General features: G+C 39.8%; 1 protein-coding gene across 8 annotated transcripts in view; it reads right to left on the bottom strand.

Moving 5' to 3' along the window:
* The window catches only part of ITGB6 (integrin subunit beta 6), a 150,781-nt gene that overhangs the window by 74,450 nt on the left and 52,892 nt on the right, over nt 1-23,439 (bottom strand). Inside the window, exons 2-9 of one of the 8 annotated variants that reach the window (XM_027559615.1) lie at nt 19,962-20,013; nt 19,553-19,799; nt 19,370-19,445; nt 18,534-18,613; nt 15,795-15,999; nt 14,788-15,034; nt 3,987-4,152; nt 1,843-2,004 (exon numbers count right to left, since the gene is read on the bottom strand). In XM_027559615.1, coding sequence (XP_027415416.1) covers nt 1,843-2,004; nt 3,987-4,152; nt 14,788-15,034; nt 15,795-15,999; nt 18,534-18,613; nt 19,370-19,445; nt 19,553-19,597 — 981 coding nt within the window. In that variant the 5' untranslated portion in view covers nt 19,598-19,799; nt 19,962-20,013. Of the gene's footprint in view, nt 1-1,842; nt 2,005-3,986; nt 4,153-14,787; nt 15,045-15,794; nt 16,000-18,533; nt 18,614-19,369; nt 19,446-19,552; nt 19,800-19,961; nt 20,014-23,439 lie in introns of those variants that run through there. The other 7 variants (XM_027559611.1, XM_027559626.1, XM_027559647.1 and 4 more) reach the window with 7 other exon arrangements.

Genomic DNA, 23,439 nt, shown 5'->3' with positions numbered 1-23,439 from the left:
CAGGCCTCCCTGTCCATCACCAACTCCCGGAATTTACACAAACTCATGTCCATTGAGTCGGTGATGCCATCCCACCGTCTCATCCTCTGTCGTCCCCTTCTCCTCCTGCCCTCAATCTTTCCCAGCATCAGGGTCTTTTCCAATGAGTCAGCTCTTCGCATCAGGTGGCCAAAGTACTGGAGTTTCAGCTTCAACATCAGTCCTTCCAATGAACACCCAGAACTGATCTCCTTTAGGATGGACTGGTTGGATCTCCTTGCAGTCCAAGGGACTCTCAAGAGTCTTCTCCAACACCACAGTTCAAAAGCATCAATTCTTCAGTGCTCAGCTTTCTTTATAGTCCAACTCTCACATCCATACATGACTACTGGAAAAACCATAGCCTTGACTAGATAGACCTTTGTTGGCAAAGTAATGTCTCTGCTTTTAAATATGCTCTAGGTTGGTCATAACTTTCCTTCCAAGGAGTAAGCATCTTTTAATTTCATGGCTGAAGTCATGAAATTAATTTCATCCACAGTGATTTTGGAGCCCAAAAAAATAAAGTCAGCCACTGTTTCCACTGTTTCCCCTTTTATTTGCCATGAAGTGATGGGACTGGATGCCATGATCTTCGTTTTCTGAATATTGAGCTTTAAGCCAAATGAACCATCAGATTTTAAAAAACTAATTGCTGATACTATAGTAAGCATTTCTATATGCTATCTCACTAAAAGTTTTTTAGAAAATGGTTTTTCCAACCTGATATTAAAATTCTGCATTCTCTTTCCTTTTTCTTTCTATGTCCTACATACACCTCTGTAGCACTGTCATTTTAAGTAGTCACTTAAATTCTCTGTACCATTTCATACCAAGTATTAAATGGGGATAGTATGACCTTTTCCAGGTTACTACTCCATAATTCAATTGTATTTTAGCATGTTCCAAGCACTGTGCTGTCAGGAAATAGGGATAGTAAACCAGTTTTGGCACTGAGGATGCATGCTAAAGGCAGATACCAGCAAACACATTTCCATCTAGTGATGGCCAAGAAGCCCTCTGTGTACAAGACCTTGGGAGAGATAATTGCTTTGGTGCCCAGCAGAAGTCAAACAAGGACCTCCCCCTTCCCCAGAGAAGTCATGATGGAGCTGGGTTTTAACAGATCAGTAAGAGTTTCTCAGCAGCCTTGGGGGAAAGGGCATTTCAGACAGAGGGAATAACATGTGCAGCAGCATGGCAGCCTCATGGTCTGTTCAAGGGAAGCAATTAGACACACAGGGTTCTGGTGAGGATCAAATCAGATCATATACATCAAAAGAGCTCTGAAATTTTTACCTTGTTTTGCAAAAGTCAAGTTTTTTTTTTAATGTCACCAGCATTTTTTTTAATTATAAAAATAAGCCAAATTTAATAAGTACTGGTCAAGCAGCACCTGATTAGTGATCTCCCAAGGGGCCCAGGGTCCATGAAAACATGGAATTATTGAGGGAACATGACTCTGGGACCATCACTCCTAGGGTTAGGCTGAGTCTTCCTTTCTAGGGCTGTGGTTCAAATAGAATGAACTGACTGTATTGCATTTTGCTGCCCTCTGGCTCTTTGAAAAATTAGGGAGGTTCTGGGATCATTTGTAGTATAGCAAATCTGAACTTATCACATATCCCCACTGCCCTCCTGTGCTCCTATGGGAACCTCTAAAGGCGAGGAGGATTGAGAAAGGCCGATCTGTTAACCTCAAATCAGAAAAGGCACACTTCTTCTACTAAGTGTGGGTTATTCTGCTGTGTGTTACAGCAATTGCTGCTTCATTTGCCTACTTGTAGCCCTGAAAACAGTGTATGTAGAGTGTAGGTTACATACCAAGATTGTTGACATGGAGTATTCATTCTTGCTGTCCAAGTGACAGAGCCCATCGTTAGGAATGACGATGCCTGCCAGTTTGCTGTCCATTCCAAAATGAGAGTCCGCGTCACTCACAAAGACCAGGAGATGGAGGGAATCATTCCGCCAGCCAATTTTTTCCTACAATGATAAAGAAGCATTTGGCTTGTATGGAAAAGAGGCAGGCATTTATTGAGAGTGAATCACTTATGCTTGGACACATTCAGATTATCAAAAAATATATTGCTAGTCAGTCTATTTTAGACTTTTTCATCTATTGTGAGTTGGTAATATTAATGTATTAAAAATGAAATTATGTGACATTTGTTTTATCCTGGATTACATTTTCAGATGATTTATGCTTCAGAAAAAAATGGTTTCACTACAATCAGTATCCAGTTGATCTTGATTTTTACAAAGTTAATTATTTTACTGTCCAGCTTTTAATTTACCAGAAAAATGAGAGAAGGGAGTGAGGGAGGTTGTAGATTATCCAAAATCCAAGCTGAAGCAAAACTAGTTAAGAATGCAATACAGAATGGACTTGAAGTAAGCCTATTTTACTAAGATTTCACCCAACCTGTAGGCACATTTCTCTGAAAAAGAAATATTTCTCTTTCTGAGTAAAAAAGACATATTTCTCTTTTTACTGTTACCATCCAAAAATTATCAGCATAATACAAGGATAAGAATTGCTTATCAAAGTACGACTGCAGAGTACTGCTAACTGCTAATTAAGATGGTCTGTTGTCTGTTTCTTCATATAGCTCTCCCCTTTAATTAAGATTTGTCCAGGAACTAGTCAGCTTCTCTGGTGTCTCAGCAGTAAAGAATCAGCCTGCAATGCAGGAGATGCAGGTTCGATCCCTGGGTCAGGAAGATCCCCCGGAGGAGAAAGTGGCACCCCACTCCAGTGTTCTTGCCTGGAGAATCTCATGGACAGAGGAGCCTGGTGGGCTACAGTCCATGGGGGTCACAAGAGTCAGACACGACTTAGTAACTAAACTACAGCACCACCATTATGCCAGAAACTAGTAGGACAAACTTCATTGCAGTTATCCCCTCGTACCTTATCTTTTTCCTTCCTTCCCTAATTCCTTGGCCCTCCTATGTTCTGGGACCCTCAGTCCTATCTGTTTCCTGATATTTTCCATGAAAGTCATCTGAAAACAGGAGAACTGTTTCCATGGATATGTGTCTGATTGTCAAGGAGGAGAGGTATTCTAGCATTATTGTAGAGACACTGTGGCTTTTGATGTTTATTTTGTTGGTTCAAACCAATAGCTAGCTCATCATATGTAGAAGTTTATTCTGAATCAGAGCTGCTGCTGCCAAGTCGCTTCAGTCACGTCCAACTCTGAGACCCCATAGATGGCAGCCCACCAGGCTCCGCCATCCCTGGGCTTCTCCAGGCAAGAATACTGGAGTGGGTTGCCATTTCCTTCTCCAATGCATGAAAGTGAAAAGTGAAAGTGAAGTCGCTCAGTCATGTCTGACTCTTCGAGACCCCATGGACTGCAGCCCACCAGACTCCTCCATCCATGGGATTCTCCAAGCAAGAGTCTGGAGTGGGGTGCCATTGCCCTCTCTGTGAATCAGAGAATTTTTACTTTTTTCATTAATTGCTACATTTGATTTTTTTTTCACCATGGTTAGTTCAAAAACTAATGAATACAACCTACATCTTTGTAATTTTTCTGGCTGCACCACACAGCACGTGGGATCTTAGTTCCACAACCAGGGATCGAACACACACCCCCTGCAGTGGGAACACAGTCTTAACTAGAATGCTAGGGAAATTCCTGATCTTGATCTTTGAGAATTATAATATTTAATATATAAATTATATAATATAAATATATAATACATATATAAGTATATTAAAATTCTTTTAACCAATTTTTCCCAACAGTATTACAATTTTATTAGATGATTTGAACATGAGGCATAAAAATTATCCTCATTTCAACAAGATGGAATAAATGGTGTGTTTTAAGAAAAGTATCTCTTGTAGAAATATGATGACTAAAGGAAAGATAAAGTTAGCTAAGCTTTTCAATGATTTGTTCACAAGAGATGAAATTTGGGTTAACAGAATGAAACACTGCTCAACCTCAGCATACCTTACACACAGCAGCTTGCATAATTGCATCAAATCCACCTTCTGGGGTGTCAATATTAGCAGAAATTTTCTGATTCTTCACAATTTCGTTGAATCTTTCAGCATCATTTGTCAACGGCAAAATGTGCTTGAATCCAAATGTAGGCAAACAAAAGTATGGAATACTACTGCAAAAGGAAGATGTAAAATATTCTTGAAGAAACGTGATACAACACACAATGAATGGGTGTAATAGCCTAACAGCATTTCCTTCCATGAAGATGCATTTCATAAAGTGCCTGACTCTGTAACTTGGCTCTGAGTCTCACTGTTAAGGTTGTTTTATCATCTCCTACCCACCCCTTCCAAATGGGTCACATTAGCTAACACAAAAAGCTTGTTGTGTGTCTTGCATTGGTTCAGAAAAAACAGATAATCAGGTGATCAGATGCTCCTTGTATGTAGTCACTTCCTTCTATTGTCTCTCAACCAAAGCCCACCATTAAGTTTACATGATGACAACAATTCTTTTGTATTCTGATAGCTTAAATTGTCATCAAGGATGTCATCCTGTAGCAAGACTAAGAGAGGAATCTGTCTTCTTCTTATGCTCAGTCCTGCCTGCCCAGGGCCTGAAAATCAGACTGAGTCTCTCGATTCTAGAGCCCAACTTTGTTGTGATAGAACAGACCATGTGGGCCAACCTGGGGTAAAGCCACTACTAAAGACAGTTAACATTTGGGGAAAATGCCATGTTTGGATGAGATCTGCCCTAAAGACATCACAGTAGAACAGAAATTGCTGACCCAGTAACATTTTATTCTGAAAGCCAGCTAGTAGTTGTACATGAGATTTTGAGCAAGTACTCAATGCTTCTGAGTTTTGGGTTTTCTTTTGTGAAGTGGAGCTAATAATGTACAGCAGTTTCTCAAAGTGTGGTCCTTGGACTTAGCAGCATGAGCGTCACATGGGAACTTGCTATAAATGCAAAATCTGGGGTGTGACTACAGACCTGCTAAGTCAGAACTGGTAGGAGTGGGTTGAGAGACCTGTGTTGAACCAAGTCTTCCTGATGCATTCCAAAGTTTGAGAAACACTGGTGGAGAAGCACAGAGACAAAAAGAAGTAGCCACCAATGAGGTTGCGGGGTGCTGCATGGAAAGAGCTGGTTGACTTACACAAGCAGCTTGGCAAGTTCAAGAGTCTGCCTTGTCAGCATACAAAGAGCTGATGCAGCTTTCAGGATTTGGCTCTTTTTCACCAAATGCATCTGTCTGAGGTATATAGTCAATTCTCATTATTCACAGATTCCATATCTTTGAAAATTCATATTGCTAAAATGTATTTGTGACCCCCAAATCAATCCTTTGGGAACTTCTTCAGTCATTCATGTACATGAATGAGTGTACAAAGAAACGGAGTCCCTTGACCTGCATGTTTCCAGGGGAGGTCAAATAAGACTCTGACTTCTTGCTTCATCACCCACACTGTAGAGAAATATTCTTTTCAGGGTCTATTTGGTGACATGTGTGTTTGCATTTTTGTGCTTTTGGATGGTTTTGTTGTTTAGAGTTGTCCCCCAATGCAGTGCTGAAATGTTCTCTGGTATTGCCAAGTGCAGGAAGACTGTGATGTGTCTTATGGGGAAAATACGTGTGTGAGCTTTGTTCTGACATGAGTTACAGTGCTCTTGGTTGTGATTTCAATGCTAACAAATCAACAACATATATTAAATAAGACATCTTTAAACATGAACATGCAGAAAACAAAAGTTATTGCTCAGTGGTGAAAAAGTGACCAGAGATTCACAGGAACCTAACCCTGTGTTTCCCCTAGGAGCAATACTCAGCATCTTCTAATGCAGGGTGTGAGCAGACTTTATAGAACAAGACTTCCGTAAATGTTGAGAATCAACTAGATATACAAGTCAAAACGATTATGGATTTATTTACACTGAGAAATGGAGCTCTGCCAGAACCAGAACGCTGGTGTCTGCAAGGATAATCACTTACTTTCTGTCAGTAGACTTTCACAAAAAGCAAGCCATAATCTGATGTATTCTCAGGCTTCAGTACAAGGGGAGTTTGAGTTCCTTAGCATCGAATGGTACAGTCTGAGATATCCCATTTCCTTAATGAGGTATTTTTTAAATTTTCTAATGATTTTAAGAACTCTATCTCTCAAAAATATGAAACTTTTTTCTTGGTAGTTTTAAAATTCAGTTTACAATGTTCTTGGATATATATCTTAAAACTTTTTATGTAGTCAAGTTTTTCCCACCTTCAAATATGAAATGTATTTTAAAATGTGAAATGAAGAATTTTTAAAAAGTTAACCTACAAAATGACAATAATTTAGCATTTTTCTTAATTGCCTCTGTAATATTTAAAGTAGCTATAGAGTAGAAGAAAATGCATAGATTTAGAATAAAAAGACTGGATAGTTATCTATCCTTGTGTCCTCATCTATAAAATGAGGGTACTAATAATAGCTACTTCTAAAATTGCTGTGAAAATTACATAAAAAGTATATAACTGTGTTTTGAGGTTTACATTGTCCCTGGAGTCCAACTAGTCTTGAAAGTTTTCGAAAGTGTTAGTTGCTCAGTTCTGTCCTACTCTTTGTGACCCTATGGACTGTAGCCTTCCAGGGTCCTCTGTCCGTGGAATTCTCCAGGCAAGAATACAATAGTGGGTAGCCATTCCCTTCTCCAGGGGATCTTTCCAACCCAGGGATCCAACCCTGGTCTCCTACATTACAAACAGATTCTTTACCGTTTGAGCCACCAGGGAAGCTAGTCTTGGAAATTGTTTAGTATTTTATAGGGGGCTGTTGGTTCATACTGTATCAAAATGGCATTAAAGCCTATTCTGGAGCCAGAGAACTAGAATTCCTATTGTCTGGTCAGAAATTTGTATCTTTGTTGGTTAGAATTATTTGCTATGTAGTTCTTACTAGAACTCTAATCTTTTAGAAAGGAGAATACATTTTTTATTAATTCAATAAACATATTCATGTGCTGGGAGATGAATGTAGCTTAAGCAAAATATAATGTCAGAGCTGGGTCACGTCAAGAAATTTTGAGTGAAAACTGCCCATTTTGGTCAGAGTTCTTCCTATAAAGAATGCTTATATTTAGTTGTTATTTTCTTAGATAGCAATTGAAGGAATTACTTATTGCTGATTATAAAGATATATAACAAAAGGTTAACACCATCGTTTTTAGTGGAATTAGAAATGATTTCCATTTTTTCTTTATGTCTGTATTTTCACATGGTCTTATTACCTTTGAAATTTAAAATTATATACTCATTTTTTTGTGTGTACATATAGGAAATCTAAACATTCATGGTTGAGTTTTCTTCTTTGCAAAACTACTATGAATTTCTCATGGTTCAAGTCTTCAAAAACAAAACGAACACCAAATTGAATGTGAAATGATGTTTAAAAAAATCCCTCAAAATATTTGATGGAGAAAATTTTCTTTGTCTTGTTAAATATTTTTAAGTGTATATTACAATTCATTGCTGCTGCTAAGTCGCGTCAGTCGTGTCCAACTCTGTGTGACCCCATAGACAGCAGCCCACCAGGCTCCCCCGTCCCTGGGATTCTCCAGGCAAGAACACTGGAGTGGGTTGCCATTTCCTTCTCCAAGGCATGAAAGTGAAAAGTGAAAGTGAAGTCACTCAGTCGCGTCCAACTCGTAACGACCCAATGGACTGCAGCCTACCAGGCTCCTCCATCCATGGGATTTTCCAGGCAAGAGTACTGGAGTGGCTTGCTATCATTACAAATATAGAAAATATGATTTGTATTGCTGTGTCTTAGACAATAGCATAAGGGAAACGTCTTTCAAAAATGTAAATCATTCAGGCTTCCTACATGGTGAAATTTTAGTGACCTTCCATCTAATGAAGGTAGAGAAAGCAAGCTACTTCAAGAAGCACTAGAGATTAGATTAAAGGTTTTAAAAGTGTGGTGTGCAGACCCACAGAGGTCCCTGAGACAATTTAAGAGTTTTTCAGGTCACACGTTCTTCATAATAATAAGAGATAATATTTGTCTTTTTCACTGTTGACATTTTCACTGATGATGCAAAGTAAGAGTAAGTAAAACTGCTGGTGCATTAGCACATGTCAAGGCAATTGCTCCAAACTGCCTAGTTCCTTATATTTTTTACCATCAAACATGCATCATAATTAAAAAAAAAAAGTGCTACTTTCACTTGATTGCCCTTTTTTTGGTTTGTTTTCTTTTCTTTTCTTTTTTTAAATATAAATTTATTTATTTTAATTGGAGGCTAATTACTTTACAATATTGTATTGGTTTTGCCATACATCAGCATGAATCCGCCACGGGTGTACACGTGTTCCCCATCCTGAAGCCCCCTCCCAACTCCCTCCCCATACCATCCCTCTGGGTCATCCCAGTGCACCAGCCCTGAGCATCCTGTATCATGCATCGAACCTGGACTGGCAATTCATTTCACATATGATAGTATATATGTCTCAATGCCATTCTCCCAAATCATCCCACCCTCTCCCTCTCCCACAGAGTCCAAAAGACTATTCTATACATCTGTGTCTCTTTTGCTGTCTCGCATACAGGGTTATCATTACCATCTTTCTAAATTCCATATATATGCTTTAGTATACTGTATTGGTGTTTTTCTTTCTGGCTTCCTTCACTCTGTATAATAGGCTCCAGTTTCACCCACCTCATTAGAACTGATTCAAATGTATTCTTTTTAATGGCTGAGTAATACTCCATTGTGCATATGTACCACAACTTTCTTATCCATTCGTCTACTGATGGACATCTAGGTTGCTTCCATGTCCTGGCTATTATAAACAGTGCTGTGATGAACATTGGGGTACCCATGTCTCTTTCAATTCTGGTTTCCTCAGTGTGTATGCCCAGCAGTGGGATTGCTGGGTCATATGGCAGTTCTTGGAGAAGGAAATGGCAACCCACTACAGTATTCTTGCCTGGAGAATCCCAGGGACAGAGGAGCCTGGTGGGCTGCTGTCTGTGGGGTCGCACAGGGTCGGACACAACTGAAGTGACTTAACATGGCAGTTCTATTTCCAGTTTTTTAAGGAATCTCCACACTGTTCTCCATAGTGGCTGTACTAGTTTGCATTCCCACCAACAGTGTAAGAGGGTTCTGTTTTCTCCACACCCTCTCCAGCATCTATTGCTTGTAGACTTTTGGATAGCAGCCATTCTGACTGGCGTGAAATGGTGCCTCATTGTGGTTTTGATTTGCATTTCTCTGATAATGAGTGATGTTGAGCATCTTTTCATACTTTATTGCCCTTGGTGAAGCTGTGTGTGTTAGTCACTTGGTTGTGTCCAACTCTTTATGACCCCATGGACTGCAGCCCACCAGGCTCCTCTTTCCATGGGATTTTCCAGGCAAGAATACTGGAGTGGGTTGCAGTAATTTTAAGCCTATGCCCTTGGATACATGTTTTTTGAAAATTATTCCTGTGTGACCACATAGGAAACGTGCATACAGTGTTCCTGCTGTACACTGAAGTACATGCGTACAGTGGAAAAGCACTTTCATAGTTGTTTCAACTGTTGTTTATGGAACAACCATTTTACCTGAAAAAATGCTTGACAGCCAAACTATCATCTTGATTAAAATGAAGAAAGTAAGTCTGTTACTTTCAGGAAAACAACTATCAGGATTTGTTGCCAATGATGAAATTTGACATAACTAGAAAGTTAGAATTTCACAGAACTTTCATCGGCCATCCATTAACAGCTTCTAAGTACTTCAAGACTTATCTGATGGGATTAATGATAATATTAAAAAATATAATTTTTTAGATATTCTATCATGAAATTTTAAGATCTACATAACTCACTGAAACTTCATTTTCCAAATGACCAAAGCATTATATTACAAAACCACATGCACACACACACCAATAAAAGAGCCATTCAGGCTCTTCCCTAGTGGTCCAGTGGTTAAAGAATCTGCCTGCCACAGCAGGGGACACAGGTTCAAGCCCTGGTCCAGGAAGATCCCATATACTACAGTGCAAATAAGCCTGTGCACCACAGCTACTTGAGTCTTCACACTAGATAGATCCTGTGCTCTACAACAAAGCAAGCCACAGCAACAAATAGCCCACACACCTCAGCTAGAGAGTAACCCCTGCTCTCTGCAACTAGAGAAAGCCTGCGTGCAGCAGCAAAGACCCAACAGAGCCAAAAAAATAATAATAATAATAAATTTTTAAAAGCCAAAGTTCAAAACAGATCAATGATTTTTAGTGTAACAAAATAGGAAGTTCACTGATATGTTTTTCAGATTCCACACTGAAACGTAATTTATCTCTTGTCCAGTTTGAATGTAATATCAAGGAAGAAAGTCTACAGTCATTGGAAAAATCTATTAACTGCTTTCCCCCTTTTCAACTATATATCTAATGAGGTTTGACTTCCTTCATGGAATTCAACCAAAATAAAATATTGCCAGAGATTAAATGAAGAAGCAGATGTGAAAATTCAGTTGGTTTCTTTTAAATTAGATATTTTAAGAGATTTGTAAAAATTAAAATAGTGCCACTTTTCTTGTTAACTGTTGTTCTATTTTGGAAAATGTAGTTATTTCTTCTAAAGGTGTGTTATTATAGTAACATGCAGTGTGTTTTTCATTGTAATTATCAAATAAATTGATTACTAATTATTTTTATATTTTCTTAGTTTCACACTCTAAGACACTGAATATTGATATTTTGAGGATCTTAATTTTTAGGAGTATAAGAAGTCCTGAGATCTAAAAGTTTTAGGAACATTAGATTAAAATAACTAGAGAAAATTAGCATTAATGAGAGGAAGGAAATTAAAACTGGTTTGAATGTCTATTACGTTCCAGCCTACTCAGTTCTCAGGATAGCCCAGGAAGTGAATATTATTATCCCCATTTATAAATGAAGAGACTGGCATTCCAAGGTTATGATTTAAGCCCAGGTCTGGAAAACTCCATGTTTTTCCCTTTTTCTTCTGTTAGTCTTCTTACTAAAGAACATTTTATTTCTTAATTATAGGGTTTAGATTGATCAAAGGATTGACTTTTGTGTTTGGTGTTTGAATTCTTGGTGTGTAAATGTGTGGGGAGTAGAATCTGGACAGAGAAACTTGGAGAATTAAGGACATGATTAAAAAAGAAAAAATTTAATGTTGCAGCAAAAAAATTTCATTATTTATAACTTTAGCTAGTGGTAAATTTTGCCAACAAGAATAAGAGAAACACCTCTAGAAAATAGGAAAACATTGACCTTTCAAGTGCTCAAATATGTGGTCCTCATTAAGGTTCCTATTCACTGTAATTTGTATAGGGCTCTGGCCTCCTAGTAGTCATGTATGGATGTGGGAGTTGGATCATGAAGAAGGCTGAGTGCTGAAGAATTGATGCTTTTGAACTGTGGTGTTGGAGAATACTCTTGAGAGTCCCTTGGACTGAAAGATCAAACCAGTCAATCCTAGAGGAAATCAACCCTGAATATTCATTGGAAGGACTGATGCTGAAGCTGAAACTTCAATACTTTGGCTACCTGATGGAAAGAACTGACTCATTAGAAAAGACCCTGATGCTGGGAAAGATTGAAGGCAGGAGGAGAAGGGGACGACAGAGGATGAGATGGTTGGATGGCATCACCAGCTCAATGGACATGAGTTTGAGCAAGCTCCGGGAGATGGTAAAGAACAGGGAAGCCTGGCATGCTGCAGCCCATGGGGTTGCAAAGAATCGTACACAACTGAGTGACTGAACAACAACAACTAGGCCTTCCTTTACCCCACTCTACTGTTATTGATAGTAGCTACCACCCAGTGAGAGCTTCATGGTCAAGCTCAGTATCAAACATTTCCTTTCATTATCTTACACTCTCCTTACAACCCCCTTTGTGTCATCAGTATTGTCATTCCAAACTAAAGTTTGGAGAAATGAAGTGGTCCCTCTAAGGTGACATTATGAGTGAGTAGATGAGTAGGTACATGGTTACATGAGTATATTTATGGATCAATGGTTTAGAACAGAATGTCCAGAATTAGACACACATACAGTTAATTGCTTTCTAAGAAAAGCATCAAGATATTTCAACGGGGAAAGGAGAAACTTGCTTAACAAATAGTGCTGCAACAATTGGATAGTTGCATGTAAATGAAAGATAAACCTAGACTTTTTCTCATTCCAAACAGAAACACTAATTTGAGATCATAGACCTAAATGCAAGTGCTTCAACCACGAAGCTTCTAGAAGAAAACAGGAATCTTGGAGACATTAGGATAAACAAAGATGTCTTAGGACAAAAAAAATACACTAATCATACAATTAAAAATTGGGCTTCATCAAAATAAAAAAAACCATACAATTTAGCAATTCAAATTCTAGATATCTATCCAAGAGAAATAAAAACATACATCCACACAGAGACTTATATGCAAGTGGTCATAGCAATATTTCTTCATGATGGCCAGAAATTGGGAAACAACCCAAATGTCCATCAATGGACAGATAAAGTATAATAAATTTGTACAAGGGACTATTACTTAGGACAAAAGGGAAGAAACTGCTGATAAACATGAAATCAGGGATGAATCTCAAATACATGATATTGAGCCAAAGAAGCTAGATACAAAAGGTGTATAGCATATTTTCCATTCATGTGAAATCCAAGAGTAGGCAAAACCAATTTAACTTACAGAAATCAGAAAACGGTTGCCTCTGGGAAAGCAGAACTGACTGTGAAGGGGCATAAGGAAACTTTCTGAGGTGACGGAACTGGTGTATGTCATGTTTTAAGTGGTGATCACATCAGTATATTCAACTGTCAAAACTCATGAAATTGAACATTTCTGCTGTCTGTATTTTAGTACATGTCAATTATACCTTGAGAAGTGGGGGACTGGGGACAAATATTATCTCTGATATTTGCAACCGAATGCAATTCCTAGGAGGTGCAATCAGTGATGAATTCTTTTCAAGGTCAAAACACTTCTGGCCATCAGATTCTAGTTTGGAACCACATTGAAATGTCTTAAAATGATACTGCAAAAACTGTTTTAAAGAGATTAATGTGTTGGTGTAAACTAGTGTGAAAAGTCAATATACGTTTGGAAAGCCATTTCTTCTATACTAGATTCAGAGTAGTAAAAGGCTTGGTTTTGGACCAACCCAGATCTTGGTGTATCACTGATTAGTCATGCTGCCACAGGTAAATTACTAACTTCTCACAGCCTTTGTTACTTCCTCTCAGTATAGAGATGATGAAACCTGCTTTGACCTGAAGTTATTATGAAGACTGAATGAGGTCATGTATATAAAACCTTCAGCATAGGGTCTGGCACAGAGCAAATGGAAGTTCTTTTTCAAAAGAAGGATATCAAATACTTTTATTTTGACCATGTCATTGACATGTAGAGGTAAGCTATCAAAAAGCAACTTACCTTTGACCATCACCCAGATAATACATGGTTTTAGTAACTGATTAGAGCATATTATAATGGATCCATTGCCTCATTTCTTACTGAATTTGACAACAGTAAAGGCTACAAAGGCATCTTCCAAGCAATAAGAAAAAGTCACATTTCCCAAAGTACATTAGAAATCACTCCAAAAGCTGTTATTTTGGCAGCAGTCATTGTAATGGAGACAGATACTCTGAGAAAATGTGACTTACTGTCAAGAGCCTCAAAGAGTGGTGGTCACTGAGGATAGAAAGCCTCTGAGGGGCTGAGGATGGGCTCAGGCCAGTGGAACCTACAGTAAAAGATTCTGTCCCTGTGTCTGCAGAATACAAATACAAATTTGTCACAGCCTGCCTTCCAAAGTGGAGAAGGCAATGGCACCCCACTCCAGTACTCTTGCCTGGAAAATCCCATGGATGGAGGAGCCTGGTAAGCTGCAGTCCATGGGGTCTCAAAGAGTCAGATAGGACTGAGCAACTTCACTTTCACTTTCCACTTTCATGCGTTGGAGAAGGAAATGGCAACCCACTCCAGCGTTCTTGCCTGGAGAATCCCAGGGACGGGGGACCCTGGTGGGCTGCCGTCTATGGGGTCGCACAGAGTCGGACACGACTGAAGCGACTTAGCAGCAGCAACAGCAGCCTTCCGAAGGGAGGCAAATATGGCAAATGCTGTGAAGACCCAAGCTAGAACTGGATACAGTAAATCCTGTACATATAAACCTTCAAGTTGTGAACTTTCGAACATGCAAACATGCCCTGTATGCCCGCTTTCTACTGTACTACTGTACTTTTCAAGGTACTTTACTATAAGATTAAAAATGCTTATTTTGTGTGTTTGTTAGTTTTTTATGTGTTATTTGTGTGAAAAGTTGTATATACCTATTACAGTGCAGTACCACATAGCTGATTGTTAGTTGGGTACCTAGACTAACTTTGTTGGATCTACAAAGTGAACTTACGAATGCGCTCTCAAAACAGAACTCGTTTGTTTGTAGGGGACTTATGTATTACAGTGATGTCTGCTTGAGAATGGAAACATGTATATGTATGGTTGAGTCCCTCTGCTTTCCACCTGAAACTGTCACAGCATTGTTAACTGGCTTTACTCCAGTACAAAATAAATGAACTTTTAAGTAAACATAATAGTTTACTTTAAGAAAAAAAGGATGACATCCCTTTAGTTCTGAGTAACCTAGGCAACTGAGAGCTGCTGACATCCAATCAGATGGGAGGGAACTGCCAGGGAATCAGCAAGCTCCTGCCAAGCTCAGCTCAGAGCAAGGCTATCTCTACAGGAAGTCAGTGTTTGAAGATCCCAGAAAATCATTTACTTACCTGCAAGGGTTAGCGATTTCTTCTGGTGTTGTTTTCATAAAAGGGGAGATGGGTTTCTCCACAAAAGAACCGAAGCCCAGTCTAAAGTTGCTGGTTAATTTAGACATCTCCTTGGAGAGCAGGGAGCCCAGCTCTTTGATGGTGTTGAGGTCGTCGTCCATGGAGGCCGAGAGGTCCATGAGGTAATACAAATCCACAGGGTAATCCTCAGTCTGGCGAACTTGAACTTGCAGGGTCTGTTCAAGGCCTGTAACACCCTCGCAAGAAAAGATGATCCATAAAAACCCATGGAGACTTAGTTGTGACTAGACAGTCACCAGCTATTTCATTTCAATAAGAACTTACCAAAGATACTTGCAATTCATACACTATGTGGCAAAGTATATAAAGGAACCAACCCATGAAATCTTTCACCCATGAATTTAGAGCAACCGAAGGAGGTGAAAGTTGGGATATTTTATATCTCCTTGGGAGAACTAGCATCCATTTAGATGGAAGATAAGCTGATTTTTTTTGTATGCGGGTTTAGAAAAGAAGAAAATAAAGAGGCGATTAAAGCTACATTACAACCCTTGAAGAAATGTGAGGTAAGCCTTAACAACATTTGAGTAATTCAAACGGTTACTATTAGATAAGGCTTTTTTTGGTAACACATTTGGAGTACAAAGTGACCAATGTGAATAAAGAAAAGTGTTAGCCTAGCAATTTTCTATTTCCTTAAGAATGGGAAATCTGAGTCATAATAAACAATGACATGTAATATGGTTCAAGGCGTATTAATGGAATAGCTGTATTATTATATGTGGCATTCCTGGAGGAGGGCATGGTGACCCACTCCAATATTCTTGCCTGGAGAATCCCCATGAACAGAGGAGCCTGGCGGGCTGCAGTCCATGGGGCCACAAGGAGCTGGACATGACTGAGTGACTAAGCACATATATATGGCAGCACATGTATGACATTAGATTTATTTACGTAAGCCAATGACTGTGTGAATCATAACATACCTGGTCTCAGTTTAAGAGCCAAGCTTTGAGGTGAAATCTGAACGATGTCGGAGCTATTTTTCTGTCTGCCTATGCTGAGAGGCTTATTTGTAAGTATCTCAACTTGGGAGACAGGGTTTTCGATGAAGGTTAGTTGACATCCTTTAGCTAAAAGATTTGCTGGGGTATCACATCTTTCCCCAACTCCAGATAGGTGCGTAAAATTCTAAAAGAGAAAAAACAATAAAGAGAGAAAGACAACAATAAAGAATAAAAAGAAGACATTTTTTATAAGATTATTTTTTGCTTGTTTGCTAGTTAGGTATCTTGCCTTGATGTATTATATCCCCACATGCCTGACATTGAATGTAGGTCTAAAGTATAGCAAAATAACCATAGAATTCTGCCAGTAAAATTCTGAGTAAGAGTGGAGTTTCCTTTTAATTGTATTCAAGTGAATTCACTTGATTTATTTTTTCCTTTTTTCCCTTTTCTTTCATTTTTCTTTTTAATGCTCACTTTTTAAAAGCTTCTCCTGTGCTGTGACCAGATCTTTGAAATAACTGGGTCACAGAGCTGACATCATCATGTGAATTATCATTGAGGATAACCTGCAGGTATATGTGATCCTGGGACTGTCCAAATTCTCAGTGTGTCTATCGCTAAATCCAGTGACAAAGAGGCTTTTCCGTGGCTTCCCAAAGGTCAAAGGTTGTGATATTGCCCTATCTACTCTCTGTCCTGGTTTAATTTGTGGATGTATTACTCTTATATTACAGTATTACTTCACCAAAGTTGACCTCTTGGGGACGTTATTCTAGTTTAAGATCTTTTAGAAATTTCTCCAACACTGGCATGTGGAGAAGCAAAATGAAAGAGAAATGGTGTAAGAGACTGCTTTCCTGCTTAGGACTCAGGAGTTTGCCAATTCCCCTCTGATCCACTTGAGTTTCCAGAGGCAGGGAGATGGGTGTTCCCAGGCAGAGATGCAGCCATCCAACCCTGGAACACTCAGAACAGAAAGATACAGTCAAGAGATAACACCTATCTTACCCACCAGCCAAGGCTGCTCTTGAGTTGGTGAGGCTCTAGGCAAGGTTGAACTTCAGGCCTGTTGTCTCTCAGGCTTGGAGAGAAACAAACCAAGTTCATACTGTTTTCCTTCATTCACTGGAATTCTAAACCATTCCTGCTGTTTCACCAACTAAGAAAGCTACATTTCTCCCAAAGTTGACTTTTGAGAATATAATTTGTTATCTTTCAGCCAGGCCTGTGTATATTTGAGGCCCTGGTGAGGGGTAACAAATTCTGTAATTTCCCATGATTTATCCAAAGCACAAGGTGGCTTAACAAGCCCTCAGAATCCTTCTTAACACTGTGTCACTGATAGAACCTATAATCACTATGTTTGCCACAAGATCAGAGGTGGCGCTAACCCTGGAACCATTTTTCTGTCTGCTCTAAGCAGAAGCCTAATTTACTTTTGGCTCCAATTGTCTCTGTTGATAATAATACTTCTACTATTAGTTATATCAGTGAGTGATCTCTCAGAATAATCTGGCCTTTTGACTAGATTTGACTACAGAGTATTAGCCACAAGAAAACCTATCAGGTGTAACTTAAGAGGCTCTCTTCAATGGGTGCAAAAAAAATTTTTTTTATATGAAAATTTTAGAGGTGGGCACTTTGTTAGACTGATCTGTTGTTTTATGTCTCTGGCATGAACCTAACATTGTCTTCTTCAGGGAGTCAATGACAAAAAATGTGGGCTTTTCCCTCTTTGTATATTCCCAAAGCTGCTTTGATATATGAGCCCAAAGTCACTGCCCTTCTGCTTGACCCTCTCGGTAGGGGTCAGGGACTGAGTTGGGTTTGTGCTCTGCTCTGTGAGCCCTCCCTCCATGGACACAGGTAACTGAAATGTGGGGTTTTAGCAGCCACAGCCTGGTTTTGAATTGGGCAACCAGGTTCTTTCCCCTTGAACATGCTAGTCAGTTCTTGCTGAATTTGGCAAGAATCTGACAGGTTGATTTGTGTTGAGATTCTCTTTATGAGATTTAGTAAAGAACTGTTTTCAATCCAGAAAGAGCTAATACAGGTCTTTCTTACCAGGAATCATTTACAGATTCCTCTGTAGTGTTGCCGGAAGCCATGATTCAGGATGGCTTGTTATACATCCCCAATTCCCCTGCTACCTTCACATAGTGTTCAGTCTGATCAGATAGGGATGTCTGCTTCAGGTTCTGTCATCATTGTGGTACAGAGTCACCCAGCGGATGTAATTTTTAAAAGAACTGGATAATGTTTGAACAGTAAAGTTGACCCCGAGCCTTCTCTTGGATCCTGTTAGTGATTCAGAAAGGATGCTGGTCCCCAGATGGAATAGAACTATGATACTGAAATTAAACGTATGTTTAACTTGAGAAAAGATCACCTCCATGAGCTCTGGTTGCCCAGAGCCTCAACATTTTACATGTGAGCAGGAAGAAATGGCCTTAAAATAAGAGGAGGCATCAGGTCAAAGAAAGAATCTTGAGCTCACATATTTCAAAATAATTTGACATTCACTCTTTCTCAAATTGCTTTGGAATGTAATCACACGAAGAACACTTGGCATCACTAATGTTTACGTTCTCCCTTCCTGATTTGTGTCACTCCTATAACACCACGGAAAGTGGAACACTGTGAGAACAGTCACAGACGGAATTACCGTAAATGTAAGTGCACTTTTTACAAACACGCTGAGGTCGTTGGTTTTACCTCCTGAGAACACCAGGCACACTGAGGTCCAATGAGTAAGCAGTCCTCACAGGTCTCTGCACCCCCCACAGCACAGCCACCTGTGTTCAAACCCAGCAAGACACAAGGGATTCAGCACACTCTCAGCCACTCCACTCGTGAGACCTACAGCTCTTAAAGCACTTGAACAAAACAGTATCAGAGTTCATTTTTCAGGCTTCAAAGATCAGTCCTCAAAATGTTAGCAAGCCACAGTGAAGTTCGTATTTTACATCTATGGCATTGAAAATATGCATGTCTTAGCAGCCAAAAATAATCAGTCTCTCTCTTGTTTTTTTTTCTTAAAATGTGAAAGTATCTCAGAGTTCACAAATACAGGATCATCATACTTATCACCCTCATTCAGCATCACCCCCCTTCAATTTTTCAAAATTATTCACAGCCACTAAAGAATGTTTCTCTTTCAAATGTACTATAGCTTTATTTTAAAAGATAGATCCCTTTTCTATCTCAAGGTTATCACTCTCAAGTGGAAGGCCTTGTTGTACAATAAGATAGCTAGAAAAGTTACCAAAATGGTTGTCACAAGGGTACTAAGAAATCCTCTTGTGCATAGTGCTGTTTAATTCTCTCATTAAGGTGCCCGTGCAACCTTTGCATTTATTTACCTAAAGCCCGGAGCATTCGCTGTGGGAACAGTCCTGCGTCTGCCTGTAATTTGTTAAAGTGTTCGTTCAATGGCAAAGAGCAATTGAACAGCTCAAGTAAAAAATGACTTCAGATCTAGTTTCTGAGCTGCATGACAGGTTTGTCAAGCGTACCACAAAAGCAATATATCGGAGAAACTAAAGTCTTACCTTGTACGTGATCATTCCTTCCTAGACATAGAAAGAACAGGCAAAGCAGTTCAATCCCCATCCGTTTCAGTTCTCGCTGTGCAGACAGATTAAAAAATGAATTACTTCAACATTACAAGACCAAAGCTGAACACTGTTAAAAGTCTTTCTTTCTTGAAGTGTAAAGTTGTAAATACTACTTACGCTGCTTTGAAAAGAAACTTGAGATGTAAATAAAAAAGTTTTCATTAAGACTGAAATGAAAACAGAAGCTACCTGGACAGGTAAAGAAGAAAAGCTGTGTTTAAGAGCAACTCCAACATGATTTACTTCCTTGTTCTCCTTATAAGGAAGGCAGGTGTACAATCACCAAGAAGGTGGGGAAATTCATTCAGCAGAAATTTTTGTGTAGGTTCTATTAGTCTCTCTGCATCCTAGAGGAAGTTGATACCTTTAGTAAAATAATGACTGGTGAAATGTCAAAAGAATAATTGAAATATGATCTAAAGTTGTTTCTAAAATAGTTATAATTAACAGTAAAGGTGATAAATAAAAGCATGAATATGTCAGTTATGTATCAGGAGGGTTTAAAAAATGAGCTAAAGGCAAATACCTGAGATTTTTATGTTCCATTGTTAAGTCCTTTCAGAGAATTGAGATGAACTCTGAAAAATAAAAATCACTATTTTACAATTTATAATAGAAGGCAGGCTAGGGAAAGCAAAATATTGTGTTCCATTGTTTTTAAAATTGGCTGAAAGATATTTTTCCCCATAAATATCAAATTCCTATTTAAATCCATTATTAGAAAAAAATAATAATTAAAATTAAATTAGAACAAAATTAGTCTCAAACAGCCATGGAAACAGAAAACAGTGGTGCCTGAGCTTTTGAACCCCTCCCTTCCAGACGGTGACCAAGTTCTCTTTCGTGTGTACTGTCCCTGCTTCCAACTTACTGCTTGGCACACAGAAGATGTTTATTTGTTGAACAAAAGAGAGATTTAAAATATATATATTATATCACTAATTTCATGAGTCTGATTATGAATGTTTCCACATGCATTCAAGATAGTGTTAGGGGTGTATAGATATTGCAAACAAATATTCATTTTGTAACTCTCCAAACTGCTTAACCTTAGACAGGCTTCTTTGTGGCCAGAGTTATGTCCCGGGAGACTATCTTTTAAAAGTGTATTTCTAGGCAAGTGTGTGAAAGCTGTGTGAAGAGAGGAAAACTAATTATAGACTGCTCAGGTTCTTCTCAGAAGGCTTTGTTCAATTTTGAACTCTGTTACACACAGGAATCTGGAGAGAACATGGCAAGAAGCCTGTAGAAATAAGCCAGGCTCCTCTGTCTGCCACTATCTCCCAGAGTTTGCTCAAATTCATGTCCATTGAGTGGGTGATGCTGTCTAACCATCTCATCCTCTGCTGCCCCCTTCTTCTTTTGCTCATCAGGGTCTTTTCCAGTGAGTTGGCTCTTGGCATCAGGTACCAAAGTATTGGAGCTTCAGCTTCAGAATCAGTCCTTCCAATGACTATTTGGGGTTGATTTCCTTTAGGATTGACTGGTTTGATCTCTTTGCTGTCCCAGGGACTCTCAAGAATCTTCTCCAGCACCACAATTTGAAACCATCAAATCTTCGGCCCTCAGCCTGCTCTGTGGTCCAACTCTCACATTTGTACATGACTACTGGAAAAACTATAACTTTGATGATATGGATCTTTGTTGGCAAAGTGATGTCTCTGCTTTTTAATCCCCCTATCTCTGGATAATACTTGTATCCTATATTAGTCATCATTCATTGGTTTGTTTATTTATCCATTTATTCAACAAATATTTTTTGAGCATCTGCTTTGTGCTAAACATCGTTCTGAAAGCAGAAGATATGTCAGTGAGCAAAGCCAAGCTCTTGGCCTGTAAGGTGTATATTCCAGGCTGGGGAACAGTGTGGGGAGACAGACTCTTAAAATCAGGCTGTCCTAAGGGGCTATGAAAAATGATAATAAATCTGGGTAGGAGGAAAGAGGAGTAGGAAGGGTGTGTTATTTTACTCTCCTCTGTGCAGACTTCCACCCTGCCCCTAAAGTCCTAATTGCACAGCTTTATTTACTATCTGTCCTCAGTCGCAGCCTCTCTGATCTTCAGTCCTCCCCACCTCCAAGCCTCTGCACAGCCAGTTGTGCTGCCAGGAGGCACGGGCCTCCTCCTCATTCCTCTCATTTGGCTGATTCAGCTCACTGTCCACGTCTCCCACAGACATCAGTGCCCATAGGGAGACGTTTTGAGTCTCACCAGGCCTCCCTTCCTGGGACCTTCCCCAGGATGGCCCTTTCCAATCTGCTTGTAATTGCTGAAATCCTTGCATCTCTCCCCCAATAGACTGTGAAGCTCTTTAAGGCATTGATCTATTCAACAAGTATTTATTGAATTCTTCACTATGCATCAGGCAGTGACTGTGTCTCAGTGATCTTTATATTCCCAGCAAGTAGCATAAAGCCAGATACTTTGTAAATAGTCAATATTTATCAATAAGCGGATAATTTTTAGCTTTTCATTATATAGTATTTTACCTGTGACAAAGCTGGTACTCCACGAATAGTGAGTAAATAAATGAACAAATAGTTTTAGAAGACACAGCACGCCGTTAGAAGTGGGGAAAGACGTTCCCTGCTTGGGCTGTGAAAGGGCTTAAAATACAGGGTGGAGAAAAGGGGCAACATTTAAGAGAAAATATAAAAAACAATGCTACAAGAAAACCTCCATCCACTCTGGATGATTCATCATAGGGAAAATATTCTTGCTTCCTAAAGATCTGGTGCCTGGAAAAGTACCTGACCATGGCTGTGGGGATGGAAGGAGTTCTAGCTGCTCCCTAAACTTGCTTCCCTGGTGGCTCAGCAGTAAAGAATCGGCCTGCCAATGCAGGAGACAGGGGTTTGAACCCTGGATAAGAAAGATCCCCTGCAGAAGGAAATGGCAACTCACTCCAGTATTCTTGCCTAGAAAATTCTGTGGGCAGGGGAGCCTGGAGGGCTACAGTCCATGGGGTCACAAAGAGTCGGACACAACGTAGCAACTAAACAACAACAAAAACTGGTCAGCTCCGAATAAAGTCTCCCAAATGAAGACCGTCCCCTTAGACAAGGCAACCAGATGAATTACCCCTGTTTCTGTATCCATAGAACTTAAACTGGGAAATACAGACTAAAAAAATCAGGGCTTCGATAATGGAAGCTGAAACCGGCAGAGAGAGGACATCAGGTTGCAGGAAAAGATGCTTCAGGAGCGTTGGGAGGAATCGGCAGCTCTGAGGAGACAGATGAGTGAGGCAGATGAGAACTCTAATGAGTCAACAAGAGGACAGGTTGCGAATGTCACTAGTGAAAACAGCTGAGGAGGGGGCCTGAGTCATGTGAATGGAAAACACCAGCGTTAGACCCCCACACTCACTTTGTCAAGGGGAAGGAACATGGCCTAGGCCATGATCCCAAATGCCCTTTCAGATTGGACCTTTCTCAGGCACAGCCCTTCCTGAGTTTCCCCAGGATCTTATCTCTTTTAGCACAATGTGCATCCCTTCAGTAAATTCCCATTGCTTAGAGGTGGTTGAGGTGTCTCCATATCCCTTAAGATCCAGAGATCCTAAGTCACACCATCCAGACTTTTAGACACGCCGCTTGGCCCATAGGATAGAAGCCTACTATCCCAAGTGCTCAGACTCCCAGCCTAGGACTCTGGGGGTCTGACCCTCTTCAAGAGATCTGAGCCCAGGTGTGGGTAGAGTCGCAGAGCATCACACAGCCCAAGGAAGCAATGACCCCTGCACCCCACTCCTTTACTGGCCTTTGCTTCTGAGACTGTCTTCAGTGGAATCCTGACCTCAGGAAGTCACGTGAGCTCATCTGACTCACTCTGTTTGGCTTGGATCTTGCCTGGACCCAGCCCCTCATTCACATCAGACAATAACAATCTGGGGCCGGCTAGACCAGCCCTGGGGCACCTCAAAACACTCCTGGGGGAATAAACACTGAGTAAACCTGGCTGGGAGCCAAATTGAACTCTAGGGACCTAGTAATGACTGCCAG

This window comes from Bos indicus x Bos taurus, chromosome 2 (genome assembly GCF_003369695.1).
Source record: "Bos indicus x Bos taurus breed Angus x Brahman F1 hybrid chromosome 2, Bos_hybrid_MaternalHap_v2.0, whole genome shotgun sequence".
Taxonomy (NCBI): domain Eukaryota; kingdom Metazoa; phylum Chordata; class Mammalia; order Artiodactyla; family Bovidae; genus Bos; species Bos indicus x Bos taurus.
The sequence above is the reverse complement of the archived record's forward strand: the minus strand, read 5'-3'. Positions and strand labels throughout refer to the sequence as shown.